This window comes from Salvelinus alpinus, unplaced genomic scaffold (assembly GCF_045679555.1).
Source record: "Salvelinus alpinus unplaced genomic scaffold, SLU_Salpinus.1 scaffold_44, whole genome shotgun sequence".
NCBI classification, from domain to species: domain Eukaryota; kingdom Metazoa; phylum Chordata; class Actinopteri; order Salmoniformes; family Salmonidae; genus Salvelinus; species Salvelinus alpinus.
Genome location: NW_027255985.1, coordinates 44583 through 56000, shown reverse-complemented (window position 1 = coordinate 56000; position 11418 = coordinate 44583). Strand labels below are relative to the sequence as shown.

General features: G+C 40.9%; 1 protein-coding gene across 1 annotated transcript; it reads left to right on the top strand.

Annotated features, from left to right (window-relative positions):
- On the top strand, positions 1 to 11200 carry LOC139567111 (zinc finger protein 180-like). The gene is made up of 2 exons (XM_071388601.1): positions 1 to 656; positions 8298 to 11200. The coding sequence occupies exons 1-2, from the start codon at positions 308 to 310 to the stop codon at positions 9254 to 9256; spliced, it is 1308 nt and encodes a 435-aa protein (XP_071244702.1). The 5' UTR covers positions 1 to 307; the 3' UTR covers positions 9257 to 11200.
- Positions 11201 to 11418: the final 218 nt, after the last annotated feature.

The following is an 11418-nucleotide window of genomic DNA, read 5'->3' as shown; positions in this document are numbered from 1 at the left end:
CAGCAGACGGCGATGTGCGTCTTTCAGCCGATGCTGCTGCCGTGACGTATAATCTAGTGGACGGTTCTTCAGAAACAGCTCGTCAACCACCCCGGTAGCTTGCTAGCCAACATAACCGAAAGATTCAAGCTATTTATACGCTTTCGGTGTATATTAGCTACTGTGTTGTAGACACACTTCTGTCGTATCTACTTGTTAACCTATTTAATTTAATATTACGTTATTTTGTATTAGTCAGCTATAGTATCTTGCTGGTTTAGTTAGCACTAGCGTAGTCGCTAATGATAGCTAGCTAACATCCTCGACCATGAGCTCCCTAAACTACTCTCCTCCTGTTAAAGAAGAGGAGGTCTGCTGGACGGAGAAAGAGGGTCTGTGGCAGAACATTGTTGTGAAAGAGGAGAAGGAAGAGGAGGATGTCACAGTAAAACAAGAAGTAGAGGGTGAGTCTGTTACAGTGAAAGAAGAAGAGAAAGACGTTTCAGTGAAAGAAGAGGAAGACGCGTTCAGAGTGAAAGAGGAGGCGGGGGATGTTACAGTAAAAGAAGAGGAGGAAGGGAAAGAGGAGGATGCCGTTTTTGGAGTGAAGAAGGAAGGGGAGATTACTGTCACATTGAAAGATGAAGAGGAGGAGATAGGAGATCTGATTAACACCAGTAAGTACCGTCTTCAATTTGTTTTTAACTTTGGATATTCGGAGTTGGCCCGTCAGACGAAGTAGAGAGCAAGCTACCCCTTGTTTTTTCCGTTCCGTTTCCAAAAAGTGACTTACCATAGACCCTTCTCAAATATATATCTGCTGACCGTAGACTGGGGGGCATGGCATGTTGTGATTTCCGTGTAGTGATGTTTTACTACACACCGTTCCCCCCAATAGTGCCATGCGAGAGTTGGGTTGGCTACACCAAAGATTATGGATATACTGACAAGATGTCTCTCTGCCCTAACAATGGGAGTCGTTGTCCACAAAGCGGCACTGCGGGTTGTCTAGCTCCCGCCTATCCTTTCTTTGGATTGGTGGATACTTCTTATTATTGTAAACTATTGTTTATGTTCTATGAGGGTTGTTGACGTCAACCGCATGTATTCAATGGAGAGAGATGCTAAACTACTAGCATGAATATGCACCGCATGTATTCAATGGAGAGAGATGCTAAGCTACTAGCATGAATATGCACCGCCTGTATTTAATGGAGAGAGATGCTAACCTACTAGCATGAATATGCATAGCGATCTGGAGACAACTCCTATAGTGTTTTTATCAAAGTTGTCGGTATGTCACGTGTCCACATAACAACTTAAGCATTACCAAACTTCTGTTAGATGAAGTAAACCTCACGTAGCAAGTAAGCCATTCATTTTGTTGTTGATCAAATTTGATACTTTTCACATTGGGATGATAATTGTTTCCACTTGGACACAACCTACTGTAGCCTACTGGCATGACCTAGAGTTATACAACCTACTGTAGCCTACTGGCATGACCTAGAGAGTTACAACCTACTGTAGCCTACTGGCATGACCTAGAGAGTTACAACCTATTGCAACAAACTCTCTTGACCTAGAGAGTTACAACCTACTGCAACAAACTCTCTTGACCTAGAGAGTTACAACCTACTGTAACCTACTGGCATGACCTAGAGAGTTACAACCTACTGTAACCTACTGGCATGACCTAGAGAGATACAACCTACTGTAACCTACTGGCATGACCTAGAGAGTTACAACCTACTGTAACCTACTGGCATGACCTAGAGAGTTACAACCTACTGTAGCCTACTGGCATGACCTAGAGAGTTACAACCTACTGTAACCTACTGGCATGACCTAGAGAGTTACAACCTACTGTAACCTACTGGCATGACCTAGAGAGATGCAACCTACTGTAACCTACTGGCATGACCTAGAGAGTTACAACCTACTGTAATCTACTGGCATGACCTAGAGAGATGCAACCTACTGTAGCCTACTGGCATGACCTAGAGAGTTACAACCTACTGCAACAAACTCTCTTGACCTAGAGAGTTACAACCTACTGTAACCTACTGGCATGACCTAGAGAGATGCAACCTACTGTAACCTACTGGCATGACCTAGAGAGTTACAACCTACTGTAACCTACTGGCATGACCTAGAGAGTTACAACCTACTGCAACAAACTCTCTTGACCTAGAGAGATACAATCTACTGTAACCTACTGGCATGACCTAGAGAGATACAACCTACTGTAGCCCACTGGCATGACCTAGAGAGATACAGCCTACTGTAGCCTACTGGCATGACCTAGAGAGATACAACCTACTGTAACCTACTGGCATGACCTAGAGAGATACAACCTACTGTGTCATGCATGACCTAGAGACATACAACCTACTGTATCCTACTGGCATGACCTAGAGAGATACAACCACTTGGATATAACCTACTGTAACCTCTGCTATTATTCTGACATTTCACATTCTTAAAATAAAGTGGTGATCCTATCTGACCTAAGACAGGGAATTTTTACTAGGATTAAATGTCAGGAATTGTGAATAACTGAGTTTAAATGTATTTGGGTAAGGTGTATGTAAACTTCCGACTTCAACTGTAGGTACCGTTACTATGTTAAAAACAGAGGCAGTTGTTGAACTGATGTGTGGTGTTAAAGGGGAAATCTGCAATTGCTACATTTAAATGATTTATTTCTATCCATTGATTCTTGAAGAATATAACACATGCCTCATGAGCTTAGTTCAACTGTTGTACCCCATCAGAACCCAAAATAAGCTTTTTTTACTCTGTTAAGAAACAATGTAAATCAACACTGTATTGCCTCAACATGGTTAAAACTATAATGTTGATATCATGGATGGTCAGTCCTTGCATCCATAGGTCTGTCTATGAATTTGAGAGTCGTTACATTTCTCCTGTCCCATCATCTTATTACCAAAACAGTGGTGGAATTAGTTTTGTTATTGTTTGAACTGCAGATTGGTTGATTGTTGTGGCTTTGCTAAAGGGGCAATCTAGGATTTAAATACAAACAGAATGGCAGCCCAAAGACCCGAGCTGTGTTTGAATACTCATACTAACCGCACTATTTGTGACGTAAATTGAGTATATAGTATGCTTATTAAGGCGGCAGGTAGCCTAGTGGTTAGAGGAGGTAGCCTAGTGGTTAGAGGAGGTAGCCTAGTGGTTAGAGGAGGTAGCCTAGTGGTTAGAGGAGGTAGCCTAGTGGTTAGAGGAGGTAGCCTAGTGGTTAGAGGAGGTAGCCTAGTGGTTAGAGGAGGTAGCCTAGTGGTTAGAGGAGGTAGCCTAGTGGTTAGAGCTTTGGGCCAGTAACCGGAAGGTTGGTGGATTGAATCCCCGAGCTGACAAGGTAAAACTCTGTCGTTCTGCTCCAGAACAAGCCTGTTAACCCACTGTTCCCCGGGAGCCGAAGACATGGATGTCGATTATGGCAGCCCCCGCAACTCAGAGGGTTTGGGTTAAATGCAGAAGACACATTTCAGTTGAATACATTGTTGGACAACTGACTAGGTATCCCCCTAATTCCCTCTCCCTTATTTGTATGGATACAGTTAGAATGCCAAAAATTCCTGGATGTTGTACCACATTTCCCAAAATACGAAGTATACACGCAGTGGACACTATTTCTGTACTTTTAGGGCACATAATGCAATTCTTCAGAAAATGGGCGTGGCTTCACAACTTTTTCAGGTTTGAAGAATATGGCGAAAATATGCAGCCAAAGTCCCACGAGAGCAGATACAAATTCATTGCTTTAACTAATTATGACACATGTTAAGAAAATGTTGAGCAATGTAATAAAGTAATGACTTTTCAAATAAGTTACGTTGGCTGATAATTTGTTAGCTACGCTGTCTTTACGAACCACATAGCATATCATTACAGCAGTATGTACCTGTATGTTAGCTAGCTACCTAACATTAGTTGGCTACTTATACATCAAACTTGCCAGTATATTAACTATATTCTATCTAACTAACTACCCAACGTTTATTGACTTGACTAATTTCTAGTTAGCGGGCTAGCTAGCTTGCTAAATGTATTAAGAGTCAGCTCAAACGTAGCTAGCTAATACTGCCTGGTACCAGTGCTGGTGTAGGCCTAGATAAGCATGTTTGTGCAGCGGTATCTTATCAGAGAGGAGTAAGCGAAGTATAAATATGTTGGCTAGCTAGCCGGGCTACATGAAGTAAGAACATGTAATGTAAGATCTAATTAGGGTCACCTGGAAACACTGACCAACACTTTGGTTCCTACCATGTCTTCTTCTTTTCTGAGGTTAGCCAGCTACATATTGGCAGCGGTCCGAACACTTAAAAGACACACCCTCGTCCACTTACACGCTGCCCAAACCGGATGTGTTGCGTGTGCGAACGTTGCAAAATCAATTTACACATACATATTATTCAATCATTGCACCCACACTGCTCACACGCGCCAACGAGCATCTGCGTTGCCAGGTGCTGAAATACACGGCCAGGTCTCTGACCTCCTCCCTATAAGCTGTCTCATTGTTGTCGGTGATTTGCCTCGAAGCGAGCATAGAAGTAGTTTAGCTCGTCTGGTAGGCTCGTGTCACTGGGCAGCTCTCGGCTGTGCTTCCCTTTGTAGTCTGTAATAGTTTGCAAGTCCTGCCACATAAAACGAGCATCAGAGCCGGTGTAGTATGATTCAATATTAGCCCTGTATTGATGCTTTGCCTGTTTGATGGTTCGTTGCACGGCATAGCAGGATTTCTTGTAAGCCTCCGGGTTGAAAGTGGCAGCTCTGCCCTTTAGTTCAGTGCGGATGTTGCCTGTAATCCATGGCTTCTGGTTGAGGTATGGGATTTGGGTTGGTCACTGTGGGGACGACGTCCTCGATGCACCTATTGATAAAGCCAGTGACTGATGTGGTGTACTCCTCAATGCCATCAGAAGAATCCCAGAACATGTTCCAGTCTGTGATAGCACAACAGTCCTGTAGTTTAGCATTGCTTCATCTGACCACTTTTTTATAGACCGAGTCACTGGTGCTTCCTGCTTTAATTTTAGCTTGTAAGCAGGAATCAGGAGGATAGAGTTGTGGTTGGATTTACCAAATGGAGGGCGAGGGAGAGCTTTGTACGCGTCTCTGTGTGTGGAGTACAGTTGATCTACATTTTTTCCCTCTGGTTGCACATTTAACATGTTGATAGAGATTTGGTAGAACTGATTTAAGTTTCCCTGCTTTAAAGTCTCCGGCCACTAGGAGCGCCTGTGATTGCTTTATGCCTCACTTTATATCGCTCTAATGTCAATATGCCTTGTATACTGTTGTTTAGGGTAGTTATCATTGTTTTAGTTTACTGCGGAGCCCCTAGTCCCACTCAACATGGCTCAGGCTTTTTTCCCACCTCCCACACATGCGGTGATCTCACCTATCATAACTGGTGCCTTCAGAGATGAAACCTCTCTTATCGTCACTCAATTCCTAGGTTTACCTCCACTGTACGAATTGCATAAATCGCTGAAGTTGGAGACATATCTCCCTCACTAACTTTAACCTGTCTAGGACAGGGGTTCCTCTAGCGCCACTCCTCCCACATTCCACTGAAAAGGCAGAGCGCGAAATTCAAAAAATATATTTTTAAAATATTTAACTTTCACACATTAACAAGTCCAATACAGCTAATGAAAGATAAACATCTTGTGAATCCAGCCAACATGTCCGATTTTTTAAATGTTTTACAGCGAAAACACCACGTATATTTATGTTAGCTCACCACCAAATACAAAAAAGCACATACATTTTTCACAGCACAGGTAGCATGCACAAAACCAACCAAACTAACCAATAACCAACCAAACTAACCAAGAAACAACTTCATCAGATGACAGTCTTATAACATGTTATTCAATAAATCTATGTTTTGTTCGAAAAATGTGCATATTTGAGGTATAAATCATAGTTTTACATTGCAGCTACAATCGGAAATAGCACAGAAGCAGCCAGAGTAATTACAGAGACCAAATTGAAATACTCATCATAAAACATTTATGAAAAATACATGATGTACAGCAAATTAAAGACAAACATCTTGTGAATCCAGCCAATATTTCCGATTCTTTAAGTGTTTTACAGCGAAAACACAATATAGCATTATATTAGCTTACTACAATAGCCAACCACACAACAGCATTGATTCGTTAGGCACGTTAGCATAGCGAATAAACCAGCAAAAGATATTAATTTTTTCACTAACCTTCTCAAACTCCATCAGATGACAGTCCTATAACATCATATTACACAATACATATATTGTTTGTTCGAAAATGTGCATATTTAGAGCTGAATTCCGTGGTTATACATTGTAAACATGTAGCATCTTTTTCCCAGAATGTCCGGATCTATTTCTGACACTCACCTATTCTGACCAAATAACTATTCATAAACGTTACTAAAAAATACATGTTGTATAGGAAATGATAGATACACTAGTTCTTAATGCAATCGCCGTGTTAGAATTCTAAAAATAACTTCAGTACGACATCCAGCTTACGTTATGGCGAGAGAGCGCCCAAAATCTGGGCGCAAACTAATAGTAAACAATTTTCGACAGATATATGAAATAACATCATAAATGGGTCCTACTTTTGATGATCTTCCATCAGAATGTTGTACAAGGGGTCCTTTGTCGGGAACAATCGTTGTTTGGTTTTAGAATGGCCTTTTTCCCTCGCGAATTAGCAAGCAAAACTAGCCAAGTGCCGCTAAGCTCTCCTTCGTGAACAAACGCAGGGAACGGAACACGCAAAAACTCCCGAAAAAAATTCAATAATCTGATTAAACTATATTGAAAAAACATAGTTTACGATGATATTGTCACATTTATCAAATAAAATCAAAGCCGGAGATATTACACGTCTATAGGGAAAGCTTTACAGAAGCCAAAGCTGATGTCCATCCCGCGTCATCCTGAACAGAGGAAATTGGGTTCCATTCCAAGAGGCCTCTTTTCACCATAGAAAGAGCTAGAGACTCCATTTCACCTCTCACAGCCTATTGACATCTAGTGAAAGGCGTATGAAGTGCATGTATAGTCATAAATCTCAAGCAAAATGATAGGGAGGGCCTGGAACAGACCCTCGATTTGAGATTTTTCACTTTCTGACAGGAAGTTTGCTGCAAAATTAGTTCTGTTTTACTCACAGATATAATTCAAACGGTTTTAGAAACTTGAGAGTGTTTTCTATCCAATAGTAATAATAATATGCATATTGTACGAGCAAGAATAGAGTACGAGGCCGTTTAAATTGAGCACGATTTTTCCCCAAAGTGAAAATAGCGCCCTCTATCCTCAACAGGTTTTAAGCATCAGCTATCTCAGCAGCTTACCGATTGCTGCAGCTGTTACACAGCCCATCTGTAAATAGCTCATCCAACTGCCTACCTCATCCCCATGTTTTTATTTACTTTTGTTGCTCTTTTGCACACCAGTATTTCTACTTGCACATCTATCACTCCAGTGTTAATTTGCTAAATTGTAATTACTTTGCTACTACGGCGTATTTTTTTTTCTTTTTTTCGTAATGCTTTTCTTTATCTTGGCCAGGTCGCAGTTGTAAATGAGAACTTGTTCTCAACTGACCTACCTGGTTAAATAAAGGTGAAATACACAAAGTCTTAACTTTATTGACAACACCCAAATGGATACTGTCATTAACGTGATTCTTCAATAATTACACATAATTCTTAATACTGTAGCAAACATTATATTAAACAGGACATTCAAACGAGCCTTACAATTATAATCCAAAGTAGTGTGAAATGTACTCATAAGCAACCTGGAAATGGAGGTTACTCCCCTGAGTTTTCCCCCATTCACATTCAGAATACATTGTGAAAAACTAAAATCTTTGCTCACCATTTTTGCTCCAGGCAGATATAGTACATCCATAACTATCGGTTTCCTCATTAGCAGTGAGGAGTTTCTGCAATCAAATTGCCCTCGTGCCGCAATTCTAGCAAACACAGAAAGGGGCCTATATTGGAGACCAAAAGTCGTCTGGCACACTGCTTAGAGTTTCAACAACATGAATAACTTATTTCTAGTCAACAATCTTAGATGTTTCTACTAATGTGAAAACAAGACAAAATATGACTTCTTGCTCATTTTAAGACAATTGTCAAATAATTTTAACATTCATTACAGACGTCAATTGTTGTACAACATCATGGCTACGCTGTTGGCATCACCTTTTACAGTGGATTACCGCTGTTGTGGGCCTTTAACCATCTGTCTGACTTTGTTGTTCACACAGGAGAGAGATGGGACTATCGTGGATCCTCTGGGAAGCCTCAACAACATCATGATGCGGAAGAGGCAGAGAAGAGTCCCTCCAGATCAGAACACCTCAAGAAACGCCTGCAGAGACCCACAGGGAAGATAACTCACTGCTGCTCTGACTGTGGGAAGAGATTCACCTCATCAGGCATTATAATTCATCAGAGAACACACACAGGAGAGAAACCTTACAGCTGTGTTCAATGTGGGAAGAGTTTTGCTGCATCTAGCACTCTGACTCTACACCAGAGAACACACACAGGAGAGAAACCTTACAGCTGTGTGCAATGTGGGAAGAGTTTTGGTCAATCTGGCCATCTGACTCAACACAGGAGAATACACACAGGAGAGAAATCTTATAGCTGTGATCAATGTGGGAAGAGTTTTGGTCAATCTGGAGAGCTGACAGTGCACCAGAGAACACACACAGGAGAGAAACCTTATAGCTGTGTTTTATGTGGGAAGAGTTTTGGTCGATCTTGCCATCTGACTCAACACAAGAGGATACACACAGGAGAGAAACCTTATAGCTGTGACGAATGTGGGAAGACTTTTAGTCACTCTGGAGAGCTGACAGTGCACCAGAGAGCACACACAGGAGAGAAACCTTACATCTGTGTTCAATGTGGGAAGAGTTTTGGTAGATCTTACCATCTGACTAGACACCAGAGATTACACACAGGAGAGAAATCTTACAGCTGTGTTCAATGTGGGAAGAGTTTTGGACAATCTGTCCATCTGACTCAACACCAGAGAACACACACAGGAGAGAAACCCTATAGCTGTGGTCAATGTGGGAAAAGATGTACTACATCTGGCTCTTTGACTCTACACCAGCGAACACACACAGGAGAGAAATCTTATAGCTGTGATCAGTGTGACAAGAGATACTCTGATAAAAGATATCTGATCAAACATCAGAAAATACATACATGAAGAAGTTGTTTCATGATATCAATGAAATTATGTCACAATGTAGAATGTTTTAACATTGTAGTAGGAGTATTTTAATGATGTCACAATGTAGAACCCTAAATGTTTGTCCCCTGTTCTATTGATTTCAGCATGATATGGATATTAGCCTCGGGGGGAAATCCAGGCTCTGAATTGAAAGAGTACTATTTATGTGATTTAACAAAAAGTGATTAACAAAAAAAGAGCTGTGTTACACTTACCATGTTGGTGACCCACTTGAATCAAAATGCAACACTTCAAAATGTAGCGAGCTGTTTTCTACAAATTGTCCTCTAACCAGGGATGTACACATTACTCCCAGATTCCGTTGGGTTTTTGAGCTGTTATTTTTAACAGGCCGTGCAACCTCATCTCCCTCCTCTCGGCACAATTGATTTCAACATGATATCGATGAGTGATGACAAATAAGTGTTGGGTTCCTTTGTTTAGCGATCCCTAAATTTAAATGCATCACTCTAAAATGTAGCTGACTGTCTTCTGCAGGTTGTCCTCTAACTAGTGAGGTAAAATATATCTCCCATTTCCATGTGTTTTTTTAGTTGTTAGTTTCAACAGCACATACAACCTGATTTTCCCCCTAATCGATATCAGTTATTTATTGCTACTTGTCAAAACAACAGCGTTTCTGGTGCTTGTGCAGTTTATAAGGTGCTTGTTTAAGTAATATGATTATTGTGGCAGATGTTTGTGTATATAGTACATTTTATGTTTAGGTTTTCAATTTATCACAAACTGTTTCTGCATTTGGACTATTGATTTGGACACGTTTAAACTGTGACATAGGGGATATCCCACCTAGCAAAATGTCGTTGAAAATAAGACTATGCCCGACTTACAATATTAAGTTTGGTTTTAGTTGAAAGTGAAAGGTGAAAAAACAACAATTTAATTTCAACGTACTTGCAACCTATACACATTGACGCAGTATAATAAATCGGTCTATAATCAATTTTATTAACAATCCTAATAAAATCATAGAGTCATAAATGTAGGGTATATCTGTTGTCTTAAGGGGGAAGGTGTTAAAGTCTTTGGTTTTTCCATTTATGTTCTGAGGTTGGACTTTAGCATGTAGGACGCACTGATTGGTGTCACCTCGTTAGTCAGTATGTGTTACACCTGAGCTGGTCCAGGTTCTATTTAAGAGTGTCTGGCCCAGTGCTCCAGTTGTCTTGATAGATGTGGAGAGTCAACACCTTTAGTTGTTCCACCTTTTTGGTTTGCTTCCTGTCTGTAAGTTTGGTGTGGGTTTTTCTTTTGTTTGCCTCTTGGGCAGATTTAGTGGGTCTCATGGTGGGTGTCTTTTAGGTCCCAGTTGTTGTTACTAGTCAACTTTCAGTGAACACTGAGAGCAAAACTGCAAGATTATGTTATAATACTTTTATTGGATCAAATGGTTGTTTTATGCAACAGAATAGAGGGTTCTTAGAACTATTGTGTCTGTGTGTTCTACTGAGGATGGGCCTCTGGGAGAGAACACTGACAGGAGATTTACAATGTCTTTTGGGTGATAAAACCTAAAGAGACCGCATTCCAGAGCATGAGTTAATGTTTCTATTCTATATGGTACCAGGGAGAGATGACCCCAGGGCCAGACCTTGGTCTCTACACAAAGAGAACTGTTTTTACAGCAGATACTGTCTGCTGAGAATTATAGGTATCTCTCATACAAATCTTAATCTTGGGACCTGTTCTATACATCTGTTGTTTGTCATGTAGGTTGAAAGGGGTGTATCTTGGCCGTAAAAGACATTTGTACTTTTGTATCGTGGCTCTCAACGAATCATCTGGGGGTGATTTGTCGACCAGCCATCATTATCGTAGAGCACTCAATTTATTGACTTTATATGTGTGCGTTGTCTTGACCTGCTCCCTTATTAATAAGTGAATAAAGATTTAGTTTAAGAATAACTGACTTGTGTGATAAGTTTGTCTCTCCTTATTTGATATAAAAGAAATTAACCACTTTTGGGCGATGGGGATGTGAATCTTCATTTGGTGACGCTCCTGACGACCTGGGTAAATGGTACACGAGGGATCTCTCAGGAGACCACACTTCGGGAACGGAGCAGATGGACCCACCTTTGATCTGAGAGGCAGCGAGCCGAGTGGATACCACATCT

What these genes read in the sequence shown, in the direction of transcription:
- LOC139567111 (XM_071388601.1), top strand. Translation starts at nt 308, where the DNA reads ATGAGCTCCCTAAACTACTCTCCTCCTGTTAAAGAAGAGGAGGTCTGC. An exon ending in AGGAGATCTGATTAACACCA is followed by an intron (nt 657 to 8,297) that starts GTAAGTACCGTC and finishes TTGTTCACACAG; the next exon opens with GAGAGAGATGGGACTATCGT.